We start from the raw sequence: 19877 nt of genomic DNA on the forward strand, positions 1-19877 counted from the left end.
TTGTGATTTTGTTAGCATCATGTAAAATGTTTAACAAGCTTGGGTAGTGCATACTGTATTTTAAATATAAATAGAGGTAGTAACATAATAGATAGGTAGAGATATATGAGTATATGTTTCAGTATACAGGGTGTTATAAACTTCTGTGGGTATTATATAAATATAAATATAGGTCAAAAAATGTGTCGCTTAGCCGCTAGCCACCATTTTGTATTTTTTATAAAAAAATAATATCTCTAAAACTATTTAAGCTAAGGGAACCAAATTTGGCACATATATGTGAATAGATAAGAGGACATTTTTTAAATATAACTGTTATTTTCTTTAATATTAACAAAATGGCGTCTGTTGATGATTTTCAAAGCAAAATAACAATACAACTAGTATAGTTATCAAACCTTTACTAGATCCCAACTATTTGAAAAACTGTATTGCTATTCTAACGGTACTTGTTTAAACGAAATCCATCAAAAGCGAACACGACCACTTTAAAGGTACGCTTGTACAAGCCAGGAGCTCAAACTCACGGTTCTAGTTAACCATTGTTATCGAATAAAAATTATTATTTAAAAGTGGAAGTTTATTTAATTAATTAATTTTTCAACCAGAGATTGTAAGAGCTTAATGGCATCAAGATTAACCTAAAGTATAACACAAGATATACAGTAATAAGGTTGTTTTTGTGAAAATCCACTTTTATACCGTCAAGCGCAGCTTGTTTAATGGGGCAATTCTCTGCTTTATGGAGGTCGACGTGTGTATCCTTCTTCAGGTTTTAGAGAACCGTACTGTGAGTTTACTGTGAACGTGTGAGTGTGTGGTGTGTGTGTGTGTGTGTGTGTGTGTGTGTGTGTGTGTGTGTGTGTGTGTGTGTGTGTGTGTGTGTGTGTGTGTGTGCGGTGTAAATACCATGACCAATGGCAGATGGACGGGTACGGTCCGACACAATTGCTAATGCTGTATTCATGTTTGCCCCCAGCCTAACCTCAGGATATGGCGGACATTGCAAGTAGGTATTGCACGCTTTATCGCTAAACTGTGCCAGTGCTGCATGCGCATGCGTATTGCGTAGTTCCAGCCTGCGCCTGCGCGCAACGAGGTTCAGCCACGGATGGCGCTCTTTCTTTGTGTCGGTTTTTATAAATTAATATTTTCGTAATGCTTGTTACTTTATAGATGTTTTGTTCGTTGATTTTGAGTTTAATTGTTGTAAAAATACGTTCTAGTCTGTTGTAATATTATTCTTTAGCTGTATTTTATGTATTGGTATAAATATCAGTAACTTAAAGAATGAGTAAAATTTAAATTAATACGATATTGTGTGCGCGCTTAAAAGTTTTTTTATAAAAATGTAAAAACGTAATCCTCATTCGAGGCTCTTTTGACAAAACGTTTAAGTCCAAGATTTGTTATAAAATCACGAATAAATTACAACTACGAATAGTGTAAATAAGGCATTGATATGTACGTTTATATTTAGTTAGCTGTCTGCTTTTTCTTCGAGAGGTATTTCGGAACTCGATACGACGAAAACTATTTAGCAAAATTTATGTACTACAGAAGTATCGTTATTAAATTATATAACAAATTTAATAAAACTATCAGTTAATGTTATAAAACCACTTAAGCAATATCAAGTGTGATACAAATTTTAATTCCAGTTCAAAATTTTCTATAGGCTATAGTTCATTTATTTTTTTATTAATGAATCGTTACATAACTCTAGCAACTCTGACTAAATACATTGAATACACTATTTGAAACACTTTCTTTCACAGAATTAAACTTATGACACCTTATATCTCCACCAATCACATGCGAATTTTGGTTTGGGCATGCTTTTGTGTAGCTTAGTTTCTTTTATTTCTTATATTACTCAGAACATGTTTTAAACGTAGTGTAAATAATGTGTAAATGTAACGCTAAACTAGGTATTTGTTGTTGTAAAACTCGCTAGGTAATGTTGTGTGTCTGTGTTAATGTGTTAATCTGTTTCAAGGTAAAATTAAATGGAATTTATTTGTTGTATTCCAAAATAAATATTAGTGGGAAATTTGTTTCTTCGAAAGCATGATAGCAGATTTGCGAGTCAGACAAAATTTTCCCCTATTCGGCCAGATTAAATATCAGATTACATTCGTGAGTCCGTATCCCCATAAGTTAAGTATGTGGTTAAGGAAGGGTTTCGTATCCCAGAGTAAGTGACGAAACCTTTCGCATAACTTCATTCTTAGAGTTCTCGACACACCCTTTACAGTAGGGCTTCTCACCTTGTAGGGCTTTTCCTTTCACAACACCTATAAATGTACGTGTTTCTTTTATAGATGTCCGACTCTTCGATCTGTCACTTATCAGTTACTAACTTGCTGCTGTGTACATTTATTGCAAAATGTCATTACCGTACTCGTATCACGATAATATAGCTCCCCAGTGAATTCATTCCTTAGCTGCTCTTGCTATGCAAACAAATTACGTGCGAGTTACCATTTCCAATTTAGATGAAGATAAAGAAACGTACTGCCACCGTACAGAGTAAGAGAATCATATATAGGAGTATAGTATATGATAAATACCAAATTTCCCTTATAGAACATTGTTGTTATCAGTATATTAGTTTTGAACATGAACACTCCTTATTCCATTGAAACAAAAGTTTATCGATTTTCTTACTGAAACTATATCTGCTGTTGCTTACGTAAATAGCTGAAACAGAGTGGTAGAGCAACGGAGTAGGAATCTTACGTTTAAATATAAAACCAGAAAAATACGTATTATATACCCATAAAATAGAACCCTAACTTGAAGTCTCTGTCCTACCAATATGTGACGTCGAGCAAACTTATGTACCCAAAAATAGGATTAGGTGTGAAGGCCGGTTAAACAGATGTGCCATATGCGCACGTATAATCTATAGGTTAAAAGTTGAATAGGTCACCAGCTGGACAATCCCTGTAACGATAACGTCGAAACATTCCTTTCAACATCTGGACATTCCCTTCAACGTTTGGACATTCTCTTCTACGTCGTGACATTCCCTCCAACGTCGGGACAATCCCTGCAACGTCGAGACATTTCCTTCAATGTCGGGACATTCCCTCCAACTTCGTGACATTCCCTCCAACTTCGTGACATTCCCTTCAACGTCGAGATATTTCCTTCAACGTCGGAACATTCCCTCCAACGCCTGGATATTCCTTTCAACATCTGGACAATCCCTGCAACGTCGAGACAATCCTACCAATGTCGGGACAATCCCTTCAGCATCTGGACATTTCCTTCAACGTCGGGACATTCCCTCCAACTTCGTGACATTCCCTCCAACGTCGGGAAAATCCCTTCAATGTCAGGACATTCCCTTCAATGTCGGGATATTTCCTCCAACTTCGTGACGTTCCCCCCAACGACAGGACAACTCCTTCAACATCTGGACTTTTCCTTCAACGTCGGGACATTCCTCTCATCGTCGGGATATTCCCTTTAACATCGCACAAATCAGTGAATTTGAGGTTTAGGTTTATTCAGCAATAGGTATCCATGTAGTTAATGCCTTGAAATAACGCTGAAGTCAAGGTTACGTGTGGGTCTTTCATTATGTCGGTTGTCACTGTCGCCTTATATTCACGCTGAATTAATTATGTAAATGTATTACCACGGTCAACTTTAATTGTTGTTATACATAGGTCAGACACAACTCTATGTATAAATGGGCATTGATTAGACAAACGTCACTATGGCATGTCTACAGAAATGAGTATAGCTTTTATAAACAGTTCAACGGTATCCAAATTGAATTTTAAAATACTGAATCTTTTTATTACGAACAATGTCCTATCTCATAATGCGTGATATAGTTTCCATTACAAAATATTCCATTACTGTTGAATTTCCGTGAGCAATAGGATCTTAAATCCGCTTTGCGCTACATTGGATTGTATAAAACCAATTGCTTTGCTTCCTACATCAATTCGAATGTTACCTTTGTCTCGATAGGTAACAAATCATCAAATTTATATGATGTATTATTCCCAATGGATTGCACCTTTTCACAATAATTTGTTATTGAAAAGAAGGAATATCCAGATGGCAGCATTATCTTCAGTTACATTAAATAAAAACAATAAAAAGAATTTAAGCAAAATTACACACACAACAAGCCAACAAAACACTATGTTTTAGTATTGGAACATAACAAAACAATAATAGAAGTTATTAAACAATAATGAAAATAAATAATACAAGAATAGTAAAACGTAATAATACTCGTATAACTGTAACAATACAGAAAAATAATATTAGTTTGTATATTTTACCAATATAATAATAGTAGGTAATGTATTAACAAATAACAAACATAATAATAACATAATGAACAGATTAACAACATATGAATAACAGCAGCAGTAGCAGTAGAAAAACAATGTCAAGATGAAAAGGTGTAACAGATTTCAAAATGTAGTAATAAATAAGTGGGAACAAAACTAGTGATTATTCAATCCCAATCAGCTTCGGATTGGTGCTCCATTTATGTTGTTGTAACGTTGTCCATGATTGTTGTACCTGCAACGACATTGAAATGGTAGACCAGTATAAATATTTGGGAGTAATTTTGGATTCGAAATTTAAATTTGATAGCGACATCGAAAACATTAAGAAAAAGCTTAGAAAATTAATATTTGTGTTTTATCACCCGGATAAGATACTAAATTACGTTGACATTAAGCGCACAAAGTTTTAATAGAACTCAGAGCTACACACAGGATTTGTCCCACGGGGTTCTTTATTCTTATTGTTAAGTGTGATTACAAATAAATAAAAAGTTTCTGATTTCTGATTTAAGACTCCTCTGATTCATCGAAGAAATATATCTTGGCGGTAGCTGCCTTTCCATACCGCAGTAAACAAGCCAGGCACTGTTATAAGCATTGTAAGTGTCATGGTACCGTCTCCGAAAGATGAGAAGAGATAAATATGATGATTAATTCAATAGTGGTGTAAGTGAATGGGTTCCGCGACACGGTGGCCGTGTGAGTGAATGAGTTCCGCGACACGGTGGCTGTGTAATTGAATGGATTCCACGGCACGGTGGTTGTGTGATTGAATGGATTCCACGGCACGGTGGCTGTGTGAGTGAATAGATTCCACGGCACGGTGGCCTTGTGAGTGAATGAGTTCCGCGACACGGTGGCTGTGTGATTGAATGGATTCAACGACACGGTGGCCGTGTGAGTGAATGAGTTCCGCGGCACGGTGGCCTGTGTGAGTGAATGGGATCCACGACACGGTGGCCGTGTGAGTGAATGAGTTCCGCGGCACGGTGGCCTTGTGAGTGAATGAGTTCCGTGACACGGTGGGTGTGTGAGTGAATGGGATCCACGGCACGGTGGCCGTGTGAATGAATGAGTTCCGCGGCACGGTGGCCGTGTGAGTGAATGAGTTCCGTAACACGGTGGCCGTGTGAGTGAATGAGTTCCGTGACACGGTGGCCGTGTGAGTGAATGAGTTCCGTGACACGGTGGCCGTGGTGGTCGCGGTATAGTGGCCGTGTGAGTGGGTGGTAGTCGCAATACGGTGGCCGTGTGTGTGGGTGGTGGTCGCGCTATAGTGGCCGTGTGACTGAGTGGTGGTCGCAATACGATGGCCGTGTGAGTGGGTGGTGGTCGCGGTATAGTGGCCGTGTGAGTGGGTGGTAGTCGCGCTAGGCGATTGTTTGTTACCGCGGGACGCGATGTAATTAGCGGTGAATGTAGGCCGAGGATCCCGGTATGTGGCAGCTTTACAGTTGATAACAAGTGTCAAGACGTGTTACAACGTTTCTAACAACTTTTCTCTTTATATTTTAATGCAGATTTTTTTATATTAGTGAAGGAATGTGGTGATGTTTACATTAACTAGGCTCTAGTTTATAAACGATTCTTGCCACCTGAACGTCATGTTTTGCATACGACGCGACGTTTCAAACATTATCTGAAATCTTACTTTAAAAAGAAATATCTTGCTTAATGTCTTATGTTCAGCTACCTAGGTGCAACCTTTTTTATTTAAGTATTTCAGTAGTTTCGATATAAACTGCACAATGGTGTACACCTGTAATGTCGATACAACTGTACTCAAGATGCAACTGTATATAACTTAACATATAAATGTAATACTGGCAACAAGTCAGAAAGGGACCGGGAATTTTCTTAAATTCTTTAAAACAATTATGTAATTGTTTTCTGACATTTTAAAAATTATTTGAAAAAGGTTTTTATGAGTAAGGCACCGCCAATGGACCGAGGGTAATGGGGAATGGGAATGGGGGGGGGATGGCCGAGTGGTCTAAGACGTTCGACTTAGAGATAGCGCAGGATCGAATCCTGTCTGTGACCGTTGCACTTTTTATCAGTACCGTCGACCTTGTACTGTATCGACTCTCCCCCTTATTCTGTTTTATAAGATCCTCGCACAGGCCAGTGGCACATGAGGACGGGCAGAATAAGGCATAAGAGGAGATCAGCTTCTCTTTAAAAAAAAAAAAAAAAAAAAAAATGCTTGCCCATGTATGTACTTGAATTCCGGCGGAATGTGTGGTTTAGTCTACTTTCTTCGTAGTGTATTGGAAACTTCTTAAACATTATAGTATTAGCATCTATGGCTTTGTACCCTGTGAGCGGTATTTTTCCATCACTTTTGAAAACTGTCAAAATAACGACAATCTTCAAAAAGGACGATCCTTGCTTGTTGGCATCTGCCGTTTTATTTCAATTCTACCAATCATCGGCGTTTTTTGAAAACGAGTTCTCTGGAAGACTTCAAAGTTTGGTTTGGATAGAAGAGAACATGTGCTTAGCATATTTATAGATCTTACCAAAGTTTATGACTGTGTGTTGCATGAGACACTGATGAATCAGTTAAAAGCATGTGACATTCGAGGTATGTTACACGCATGGATCTCGACTTATCTCAAAGATAGAGAGCAGCGTGTTCAGGTATCGCATGGTGTTCGAATAAGTCAAAATGGCCCTTGGAGTCCTGCAGTGATCGATTGTGGGTCCAATACGGTTTCTTCTGTAGGTAAATAAGTTGAGCTCGTCAAGACAAAGCGTAAAGTTAGTAGCCTACAACACGCCAATGATACAACTCTCTGCATCCAAATTTTCTCAAAAGAAGACTTGGAAGTTAATTCCTTTATTCCTCAAAATTCATGCATTTAAAATGTTGCTAATTGTAATTTGAAAAGAAATAATGCCAAGACTAATGTTATTTATTTCTGTATTCGGCATGTATTGAAGCAAATTTTCCTACTGGCTTGATGGATGAAATTTTTCTGGAGGATGTAGATTCCTCAAAATTCCTGGAAATATTCCTACATCGCGGTTTGATCTGGAACGACAGTATGAACAGAGTGTTTCGTATAAAGTTACTTCATGCATCTAAGCCTTACGTAACTTTGCAAATATTTTATCTCACTAAGTCTTGTGAATGGAATACTTGGCTTGATCTACTCACATTTGGCGTATAGATAAGACTTTAGGGTAGCTGTTCAAAATCATTCTCAAGAGACGATCTGTTCAAGTCTCAAAATTGAAATCTCGAGAGTCGTGTAAAAATGCCTTCAGGAAACTATGATTGCTTTTATTTCTTCGAAGTGAGTTTGTGTTGTAAGTCGAAAGGCGTGTTTTCATTCAGGACGGAGAAGTTCACCATTACGAGACTAGAGAGAGTGACAACTTCAGACTTCAACATCGAACTACAGCTCTGGAGCGCTTGCTCTCACAATTAGTTATCAGACTGATCAATCGTCTCCCTGAGGCCATAACAAATCTCAGGAATTCATTGCAATTCAGAGCTCTGTTGGTGTGCCAAGCGTAGTATTCGGTTGACTAATTTGCGGCAAGCCGCTGAGAAAATTAACTAATTGGCACAAAACTTTGATTCAAATTTTTACAGTGAAAAATAACAGAAAAAGGCGAAATTGTATCTTAATTAAGTCCAAATGAAAGTTTTTTCTTCGTCATTATTCATTATGTTACACAATCATATAAATCCAGCAGGGATCACTTACACAAACCTACCACTGAGCACAGCAAAAACCGATGTGTCATTTAAATCTGGGCAACCCTATGGATGTCCAGAGGCGGCACATCACTAACCGCAAATGTTGAGATTCTGAGGTGTAAGGGCAATTCGATAGGTCTAGTCTACTGCGGGAGATGACTGTTGGAGTTTGGTGGTGTTGGAGTTCCCTAACTATCAGAGGTTCTTGCTAGCCTCAACACGGTGTGCCACCCCCTGCCTGCTTTGACTGGATAAGCTGGTTCAGAGCGAGCTCCTCTTCTTCCGGGGGACATGACTTTGAGATTATTGCCTTAATTCTTCCTCATGGATCTCGATAGGAGGCGTCCCCTACCCCTTAACCTTACCCATCCTGAATATCCTGTTGCTCCGGAAGCAGTGCTAAGGTTCTTACAGGACTTAGTGCAATTTATAAGCTTCTTGTCCTAAGAGAACAAGAACAAAAAAAGTTACGCATATTTACGAACAATTGTTTGACGTCTGCAATGCAATGTATCGATTGTTTATGCAACAAAGAATATTATTTTTATTATTAGTATTTGAGTGATGAAACTCATTTTCTCAATGTTATCGCAGATTATCGGCTGTTTAATAATGACAGGCAAAAATTGCGTCGGGTTATCTCGCTCAAAGGCAGTTCAAAGATGCAGCTGCGGCAGCGGTGCTGGCCTACATGTAAATGTGTAACGACGATCGTGCGCGCGTATCTGCCCAGTGATCTGGCCCCGATCGTGTACTAGAATAGTCGCATCTCGGTGCCGGTATCGCTTCCGGGCCCCGCGGCTACCACGATCCCTCCCCTTGACATTGCTCAGTTCTGCTCTGTTCTTTTACCACTGGGCCTCACAACCTTTCTTATCAGTCTAGAGCATCTGTTACCTTCAGCGACACTATCCTCGCGGAAATGTTGATTCAGCTTTGCAGGGTTTGTAAGAAACTTGACCTCACAATCTTAACGCAAACCCTTCCTTTTGTGGTGCATGGATAAAGAATAAATACTTCAGTCGATTTTGTATGAGGCTTAGTTTTCTTTGGAGGTTTGCGTTATAGTGAAGGCAATTTTCGTAATGCAGAAAACGACGATAAGGATATTTTTATATAGAGTTGAAAAGAAGGAAAGATTTTGTAGATCGATGTGTAAACCAGATTCGTAATGAACGATTTCAAGTTTTACTATTTTTGATGTTCACTTTAACAACTCACACCTTTTACTAACTGCGGTCAAACTTAGTCAAAGATTAATATATTAGTTCTTCCACAAAACAATATTTATATTTTAAAATATCCATATTAACTCTTATGGATAAGTTTCAAATCAGTTTCTAAAACGATAACTCATTCACGTAATACTGAACTCTTGATAACCTTAATAGTTTATAGTTTTTTGCAAGGTAAGGAATTTCGCTTTCTTATTTGTATGTTCTTCTATTCAATAGATTCGAAGTATTGAATTGCCAGAGAGTTTACTAAACAATTCTGTATTTATTTTGATATAAAAGCAATAACAAACAAAACACATGCAAACTACGTTTTATTTCAGCATTGAATAGTTTATAGGTCGTATTAAAAATTTGGAAAAGAGGCAAATTATGGATGAAACATAAGTCACTATTACAAGTGTATTTTATACAGAAATCATAACCCGCAATAAAAGCATCCCGTGTTTACTTTCTTGGTAACTTTAATGCGTGGTTGTCCGGTATTTTTAATTTAAAGCTGCTTTATTTTATGAGCATGTTTCACTTATAGTTACTTTATAGAATATTTGGAAAAATTTTAGTATTTTAAAAAATTCCCTAGATAACTCATAACAAAAATTCCTTGAATTTTTATTTTTTCTCAATTATGTGTTTACTAAGAAATGTTATGTCATTTAGACGTTTAAATTGGAAGCGTCTCTCTCGAAGATTATAGTTACACCCAAAAGTATGGTCCATCGAGCAAGGTGTACGATTGCTCTTTGCTGTACGATACAGTTAAACATTGGTTGCGGGGAAGGCCGTAGTGTCGCATGTTGTAACTTGGTATCCTTACCACCTCTAGCCGTGGTAGATCTCACGTCACCACTGCACTGATCGATTACATGAGTCTGACGTCAGAGGCGATTTATAGGATCGCTAGTGATCACTCAGGAAGCGGGTCAGTTATGCCATTCGGTGGAATTTCGTAAAATATAGTTTTACTTTTGTTTTATTCGTTTCCAAGCGTTGTCAAGTGTGTTATCGTTCTCAACAAGTAACGGTCGGGCAATGACGCACTCGTCGCAGCAGCGGAAGAGCGACCACGTATTAACAGTTAAAATTGCGTCAATCTCGTGTGTATCACGTTACCTCGGTCAAGCCATTGACACCTTGTTCGCCACAAGTTCACACGGCAGCTCGACACCTGGCCACGTGTGGCATGTCATTTATTCTGTTACAAGAAACTAAAATGTTTTGGATGTAGCTCATACTTGCATATTGACAGGTAAATAGAGATGTTGTTAAGATAACTTGATATAATCATTCAAGAGATTTTAGATCGAATAAGAATTCTGTTGTTGTCAAGAATCCATTAGAGCAAAATTGGCAGAATTTTGTGGAATACACCTATTGAAAATGGCCTAGAGTACCCACATATGTCATACGGCAAAATATTGTGGGGAGGGTGTGCAAATGTCCATTTCCAGCGATGTTTCGTCCTTCAGAAGAAAACAAAACGAATAATTGCACAAATAGGAATTAGAGAATCCTGTAGGGATTCTTTTAGAGAACTTGATTTGTTAACCCTCCCAGCCCTCTACATATACGAGACCGTCTTGTACTGTCGATACAAATGTGAGGCAAGGACGTTCATGGGTACAATACCAGAGGGCCGGATGCGTTTAGATCTACACAGCACAGGCTCCTGACTTACGAAGCTCTACCATCTGAGGTTGGAGCTAAACTGTTCAAAAGCTACCCTTAGACTTGTTTGTAGAAAATAGAAAACCACTGTTTAAGAGGAAGCTAAGGCGCCTACTGGTGCAATGAGCCTACTACTCTGTTGGTGAGTTTGCGGATCACGAGGATTAATCAATTCTCTTGGGTTGGGGGTGCTGTTATGTGTAGCACTTTAGCTTTTTATCTTGCAAATTTTTTGCAATTTTTGTATACAGTTATAAGCATTAAACAATTGGATTTTATATGTTAAGGGTATTTGTTTGTTATTTGTATTGTTTAGTTACTTTTACTTATATCCTTATATATTTTAATCTATATGACGCTCGCCATACAATATTGTAATTGTCTACGGCAATTAAGCTATTATTATTATAGCAGAATTACAATTGAAATTGATTACCTTACCGAAGGTTTTACAACATCTTGTAATCTTTCTGTATACATTTTGCTCTAATTTGATTCTTGAATAGCATAGCTTATTATTTTTTCATCTCGCTAATTTATTTCTGAAAGTTTTAAGGACATTGATTAACCATTAGCCTTCAGGGACATTGCGTTGCTTCTACAGTTTCTGGTTGACCACGATAGAAGCAGTTTTACGTCACCATGTCTCCTTGCGATTTCCCTCGTAACCACACTGATCGATTGTGTTCTGCCCAGGCTCGACTGTGGGTCCAAGTGATCAGGGAGCTGAGGCACGGCGTGCAGCTGAAGAAGGTCTGCTACAGCCGGACCCCGATAGAATACGAGCTCACCCCGTACGAGATCCTCATGGACGACATCAGGTCCCGACGCTACAAGCTCAACAAAGTCATGGTGGATGGCAACATCCCCCACCGGGTTAAAAAGGACGCCCACGCTGTCATCCTGGAGTTCATCCGATCTCGGCCTCCCCTCCGTAAGGTAGGTGACGATAAACTATGACGCTCTGTAGTTACAGTACAATATAATTATGTTTGTGACTTTCATGCTCTGTTCAATAAACTGGGCCAAACTGAATATTATTTCTGTGGGAAGGGTCAACCTCAAGATACTACGTATATCAGTGAAGGAAACAGTATTTTCCAGGACATTTGTCATGGTTCAGTGAAACAAAAATTTAGTAACACTACGTTTCGAGATCTGCAATCTGATCTCTTTTTCAGGTAAATAACTAACATAACACATAATTACAAACTAGGCAAAAATAAACAAATCATACCAGAGCGTTGTCACACGCCTAAGTCAGGAATCACCACCACAAGGGGAAGTGTCTACTTCACTAACTTTAAAACATGCACTTAATAACACTTTAAGTGTAGTAATTATGTGTTAGGTTAGTTATTTACCTGATGAAGAGATCAGATTGCAGATCTCGAAACGTAGTGTTACTGAATTTTTGTTTTACCGAACGATGGCAAATGTCCGGAAAATGCTGTTTCCTTCACAATCCTTGCATCGTCAAAAATAAACTTCAAAATATACTTCAAACAAAGGACTTTATCAATGCCAGTTTTAACCACCTCGGGAGACAAATACGTGACTTGCAGAGGTGATCATAATTAGCACGGCTCACCATGATTCTGCAACCCAAAGGTCCGGAATGGGCCACTGAAAGTTTTACTGAGTCTTACTAACCGTGACTTCATCGACCGACGGGTCAATGTAGTTCTCACCCTTTTGTTACTTTGTGAGCGTGTGGACGTAGAAGAAGCCTAGTGCTTCGCCCGCAACAAGTAAATTCCACTCCTTAATGACTCTTCCATTTGTAGCTCAGGAAAACGTCATCGCTCGTCATATTAAAATGAAATGGGGATAGTCACAAATGTAATCCCGAAAAAGTTTTGATTTCACATTTTGTAACAGATTAAAGATATTGTATGTTTGTTTGGTTTTTTAACACAATCTAACTATACGTAATTTAATGTTAAACAATCACTGTTGTATTGGCTATTTTAACATTTTACACTACTGATCACTCCAGACAGGAAACATCTCTGTTATTAGATTTGCCAGTTTTAGTGAATATATTCTAATATACATATAACGCCGCTATGGTGTGTAGGGTGATTCAGCGAGTGTTGAGTTTAGCTCCAGTTCACCTTCCTCTTACGTGTAGCATCTGGAATCGATGCTGTTGCAATTGTGCACCTGATGAGACAATGAGAATACCTATTCACCTGGATTGCACTATGTTGTGTAGTTTGGGTGTCTTTGGTGTCGAGACGATGCGGGGGTTTTGTGCCGACTATTTGTGGATCCATTCAGACAAACATAATTCCGGATTTCAGAAATCAAGTCTGCAACAGCATCAGTTTTCAGATGCTGCACGTAAGATGAAGGTGAACTGGAGCTAAAGTCAACATTCGCGTATTCATTTACTTCTATAAGCTGGCCCAATTTAGGTGGCATTGATTTCAAAATGAGAGCGAGACGAATGAATTAATGAGATTAATTGGAGAAGATTAAAACTGGGAAAGTTAGAGGTGACACCGTCTCACCGACCCACACGGCTGGTAGACCTCGGTTGCTCAGATGCTGGTAGACGGTGTAATTATAGGCCATCGCGGCAGCCAGGGGACTTGGAGGCGAGAACTATCGCAATCTGCATGTCATCTGCATACATCGCAGTTAATAATCGCGGAGGTCGCGGCGACGCCGGGGACTCTGTCACACATCTCCATAATAACAGCTGACTGTGACAATGCTAGTGGACCTCGGTCGGCGAAAGCCACCTGTTCGACCCCGAGCTTCGTCAACGACGGACCCCGACAAGACGTTCAACACGCCTTCACGTTCATTAAATTTTACTTTCTCCGCGCACATGAGAAATTAAGCTGTCCGTCCGTATTAGACACAACCGAATAAGTGGAAGACGCACGCGGAAGGCTTATTCGAGGATTGTGGGAATAGAAGGCAGCTTAGCAGACAGACTTTGGTGAAGCAGAGATATTCGTAATACATAGGCTACAAAATTCATGAACATATCCAACAGCCTGAAAGGTTCTGGATTCTCATAATCACTAAGACAATCATAAAGAAGGATTAGGACAAACTCTGCATGAGTTCGAAGATGTTCTTCGACGAACTTTTAATGTATACAATTATTGTTTACATTAAAAGATTTTGTTATTATTGTTTTACAAAGACTGAACTTTGTTGGGATGTATTCACCTCACTACGTGTCTTAAGACATTATACGATGAAATTCCTGATAAAAACTGACATTAATCTTGTGATACAATAAATTATACAACATCAGGAGAGCAAAATTAAACTAAATTGTCTATCTTATTTGGAACACATGAGTGGTGTCCAAAATCATTGCCAAGAACTGCCAAATAGCTGTCTTTAATTTAGATCTCATCGAACTATATTTCTGGAGGACAGTGTTTACGCATTATTTGCATGAATGCAGTTTGGTTTAAATATGTTAAGTTCTCGCTAGAGATTGAAGGGTTTGGAGAGACGAGTCTTCAAACTTGAGTCGGATCCACGAAAATAAAAGCAAGCACTCAATAATCAATAATGTGGATATGTCATTTAATAAAATTTCACTAATGTGATTTTAATGGATAGAACGTTAAAGTCAAGTTAAAAATCATATAATATATTGCGTATTACCGGTTTCCCCCTAGTTTTTATTAAATTAAAAAAGGCATTTCATTCTTAATATAGTGTTTTTTTAGTTATCCATGTAATTTCCGCATTATATTAATTTGAATCAAGAATGTTTAATCGAATACCTGTTTAATTCACTAAAAGTATAAAAGAAGAGCATATACTACAGTAATTATTACACTGACATTAGATTCTGTCAGTTTTAGTGCAGCCGACACACATATAGTACAATAAGGTGTCATTGTATGCCAGGGACAACAGTTACATAAACCATATGTGGTTTAGGTCTGACAGATCAATTTGCACTGACTGTAGCCGAGATTCAGCGTGGTTTGTTGCTTCATTATTATATTCAGATAAGTAACAATAAAGTAAAAAGTTTGAATATGTGAAAGATCATTAGTGACTTTGAATTAACCATTGAGTTTAAGTACGTGTCCATATAAGTTATGTTTGAATTTTGTTATTTTAAATATTTTTTTAGTTTTTACGGCCATTTTGTTACTGTAGTTTGATATTTCAAAAAGAAAAAATTCGAAATCTGCTTGAGCCCTCATAACGGAATGTTCGGAAGATATTTTGCATTTTCTCCGATCATAAACCCAGAATTCCAAAGTATTGTTATCAGAAAATGTATAGGCTACATATGTAAGTATGGGTATATGGAATATAACGTGAACTGTAAACTCGATAACTACCGTAATTTTAATATCAAGACTTAACATGATCAATAGGTATTGCGTACGCACAGCTTCGATGGGTTCGTAAGTCAGTCTTAAGAAAATTTTCAAGGTGGTGGCCATTCATATTTGAGCAAAACTTCTCGATTAATTCAAAATATAGGCTCAAAACCTTTTCATATTTTAGATGGTTATAAATCACCATTATTCTTTACATAATTTTTTTATATTTCTTAAATATTTAAGTCTTCGGCCGTTCAAAGTTTGGAGAAGGAATGGTTGTATATAAATTATTATAGATTATAGTGCAATACAGAAAAGTTTTTTATAATTTTCAAGTAGTTTAGAATTTTGTTTCTTATTACATTATGGTTATATCTCGTATGATTTCCATTGTAGCGGGAGTACTAAGTTTTGATTAGTATACAATCTTGTTTCCGGGAAAAGTTTAAACACTACAACTACCGTGGTTCTTAATAGTTGAGATCAAATCTGGTGCATGAAAAGTAATGGTAAATAGTTAGGATATGTTTGGTAACTAGCCTTAATCAATAAACCATTTCAAGATGGTGGCTATTCGCATCCGAGCAAAATTTGTAACGCGATTAATTCCCAACATAGATACAAAACGATAAATTCTTTTAGTATATTAGGTAATTAGGAAGAGGTTGCACGTCTTCAGGAAATCGTAGTGGACACAAAAAAGTTCACGTGAATAAAAAAATTCCATCTCGCTTCGCTTAGTGTTCATCTATATTTTGATTCAGAAAATTACATCACGAAAACTTTTATTCCTACAACAATTTTGGCAGAAAGATGTTTAATTGTTACTTTATGACCAATGAAACTGTATAAAACTACGTGTTTGAACTAGTTTTAAAATAAGGGAGTCATTGCTATTTTGGCCATTCATTGATAACATAGTAAGTTAATTTAGAGTTAATCTCTAAAGTGGACCTTAACCAGTGTTCTCTAATTTTGTTTCTTTACACTCATTCCTCTAATGTAACACTCTCAGGAGTACAAAACAGCTTCTATGCGATGAAATATTCATGTCAAGTCTTCAGGATACTTTATTAACGGGGTTTTGATTTCTTTTCCCTTGTGTTCTTTATCTAATTCCTGATTTGTATTCTTAATACTTTTGTAACGATGCGAAATATATTTAAATCTAGTCTACTTGGTCTATTGCTTCTGTGACTATACGATTAAAGATATTCATAAAAAATATCTTTCAACAAAGTTTTGTGCAGTGGGAGCAACTGCTTCTACTATCGAACTCCGTATGGTGTCTGAAGCTCTGTGTAGAGTTCACTTAATTTTTTCTGGGATGTTGCTAAAAATGCCTAGTTGGTATCAAAAGTTGAAAAAAGCCACAACTTTCACTTTGAACGATGAACCAGCTGGTTATTGCCTATGTCATCTTTAAGCCGTTGGTCCCCAGGTTAAGTGTTAGAGAGGGCTTCTTAGCTCTAACTTCGCCTGGTAAAATAAGGCATTCTTTACTATTACTTTACAAGTGTATTATTATTACTTTTTATGTGTCACTTTTGTTACACTGTACTGAAGCAAGATGTACTTATAGTTACACGTACATAGTGATTGCGTTAGCGATGTTTTTAAATAATAATATTTGTTCTTTATATAAAATTATATATTTGTAAGATTGTAACAGCTTTTAAGACTCCATTGCAAAACAAAATTGCAAGATCGAACTAACCCCTAGTTTAAAAAGTGTTAGAATTTCATGTAAAAACTCAAATCCAATAAAATAACAGGGCTTTTTATTAAAATTTAAAAATTAATTGCCATATAGGAAAATTTGCGACCGATTTTTGTTATTTTTCATTAACACAAAATAAGGTAACTTTCTTAATATGAAGTTTGCTGTGAAATTAATACTTTCTGAAGTTTCAGTGGTGGTATCACCCTGTATATAATAATTAGATAAGGAGTTAAATCTATATAAATATGGCAATTAAATATTTGTCTATCAGTTATTTTATCAGTATTACATCACAATTACAGACTTTATTTGTACATTGCACTTAACACGTACTGTTCAAGGAACTACTTTAAGTTACCGCCTGTGTTGTTGCGTAGCTCTTTTAATAGAAAAATAAAAATCAATGAAACCGCCACCCAGACAAATATGGCCGGCCCTGACGTAAGTGCAGAGTTAACAATTTTCTTGCGTTAGTTGCCGTGCAGACAATAGGTTTACACCTACTGTTTCCTGACATAGTCCCCACATTAACATTACAGGTCGGCGTGGTGTGCAAACTATTCCACGTCAAATTGTCCTACATGCAACTACATATTCTGTCTATGGCTACTCACTGGTACTCGCAGAGTACGTCGTGCAGTCAACATTGTTGAGCGTTTGTACTATTATCGGTAGGTGTCATTTATCCATGGGGCTTTCTTCATTACTTCTTTCATTTTCAAGTTAATGTGCAAAGGTAACTAATTGGAGTGGACAGCTGAAGAAAATACTTAGGATTGGTGACTGAGGAAAACAAAGTTATTATAACTCTGTTTTTATGTAGCTATTTAAAATTATATACTGAAACGCAAACCTGGCGTCCTTTTCGTTGAGGATAAATAGAGCAAATTTGGTTTTATCGACTGACGATAATAAGATCAGATTTGTTTGTACCTTGTACCGAAACCAGAAAACGTATTTGGCTTATAAATCTCTTTATAGCAAAGAGTTAAATTAATAATAATTCAACTTAAAGGGGAAGTACTGAAATTGTGATAATTATGTCTATTCTATTTATATTATTTATCTCTTTATCTTTGTAGTATACAATAGTGAAGCAAAATATACTTGCGGTTGATGTCGACAAAAGAATAAATTACCATATGCTAGGATTTAAAAGGATAGCGTCGGAATCTTGGATATTTGGCATCGATATGTATCTCGGCTTTCTTTGTTTTAGGTTTGGTTTTTTACGATAGAATCTCAGCATGTGTTTGTCGTGGTATTTGTTTATGCTGAGCGTTTTGGAATTTAAGGTGCATGCTTGGTTTTTTTAGTATAACTGTTCTAATAAAAGGTAAAGAGTTAAACTAGCTAAGTCAATAGTATTGATTAGAAGAGTAGAAATTGACAAAGTCCTTTTGAGTACAAATAATTGACAATTCATATACACAATATAATTTCCGGTGTCAGTGATCACCAGCAAAACCCATGGATCAGTAAAAAAACTTGTCAAGAAAGAGCTTTTTAATTGTTTTTTTTTCTGTGTTTTGACTCCTATGTATGTGTGCCAGGAAGTCTGTTAGAAAGGGATGTACCATTACAAAACAGAAATTTTTAAGCTGTAAAATATACAGGAATATTAATTTTTTTTCATTTCTAAAGCTGTACGAGTGGGTTGGAGGGACCAAAAAAACCAAAATGTTTTATAAAAAATGTTTTTTCTAAAATGTAGATATTCATCATTTTATATGGATAGTTTTTATTTATATAGTACTTGATTTATCTTATGCTTTAAAGTTTATACACCTGAAGAACAAAATAGACCCTCGAAGCGAACTGTTCCATTGATTTTATATTATTAACAATGGTATATTGAAATCCTATTATCATTTCACATCATCCAACGTCAATAATAATAATTAATGGCGTCCACTTTAAGTGCTAGAAATTTTTGATTCACTCCTTGAAGCTTTTATTAGGAGAAGAGCTTTCAATATGACAGAATAATAGCAACTGTCACACCTTACAACAAGATTTGCTTTTATGGCCTAAGCCTTATTAATTAATAAGTATAACTATAAATGAAAAATTTAATTAGGTACAAATAGATTGTATCAATTTACCACCAGTGGAGTTATCTTAAAAGAACAAGACGGTGGTCTCCCTTTTATAAATAGTACATAATTTCATCCAGTAATACTTTCACACCGCCGTTCTCACTTACGTCACATGAATCGGATAAACACGGCATACGCAAATGTAAAATTAAATATTTACATCGATACATCATCAAGAGAAGCCGTTTCTTGATAAGAATCCATCCCTCTCCCCCAGTATCCCAACTACTGTAATCTGTTGCAGGCGTCAGATCGAAAACAGGCGCCCGGAGGTGCAATACAAGACCAAACCCAGGGAATAAACTACTGGAGCCCATCAAGCGAGGCCAACCTTCTACCCGCAGTATGTCAACTACTGTAATCTGTTGCAGGCGTCAGAAAGAAAACTAGCGCCCATAGGTACAATACAAGGCCACACCCAGGGAATCAACTACTGGAGCCCATCAAGCGAGGCCAACCTTCTCCCCGCAGTATGTCAACTGCTGTAATGTGTTGCAGGCGTCAGAAAGAAAACTAGCGCCCATAGGTACAATACAAGGCCACACCCAGGGAATCAACTACTGGAGCCCATCAAGCGAGGCCAACCTTCTACCCGCAGTATGTCAACTGCTGTAATGTGTTGCAGGCGTCAGAAAGAAAACTAGCGCCCATAGGTACAATACAAGGCCACACCCAGGGAATCAACTACTGGAGCCCATCAAGCGAGGCCAACCTTCTCCCCGCAGTATGTCAACTGCTGTAATGTGTTGCAGGCGTCAGAAAGAAAAACTAGCGCCCATAGGTACAATACAAGGCC

General features: G+C 37.3%; 1 protein-coding gene across 1 annotated transcript in view; it reads left to right on the forward strand.

Moving 5' to 3' along the window:
* Nucleotides 1-19877, forward strand: part of LOC124364646 (protein spire-like) — a 56105-nt gene that overhangs the window by 24609 nt on the left and 11619 nt on the right. Inside the window, exons 3-4 of the mRNA XM_046820276.1 lie at nucleotides 980-1009; nucleotides 11637-11879. Of these exons, the coding sequence (XP_046676232.1) occupies nucleotides 980-1009; nucleotides 11637-11879 (273 nt within the window). The remainder of the gene's footprint in view (nucleotides 1-979; nucleotides 1010-11636; nucleotides 11880-19877) is intronic.

Source organism: Homalodisca vitripennis, chromosome 6 (genome assembly GCF_021130785.1).
Source record: "Homalodisca vitripennis isolate AUS2020 chromosome 6, UT_GWSS_2.1, whole genome shotgun sequence".
Taxonomy (NCBI): Eukaryota; Metazoa; Arthropoda; class Insecta; order Hemiptera; family Cicadellidae; genus Homalodisca; species Homalodisca vitripennis.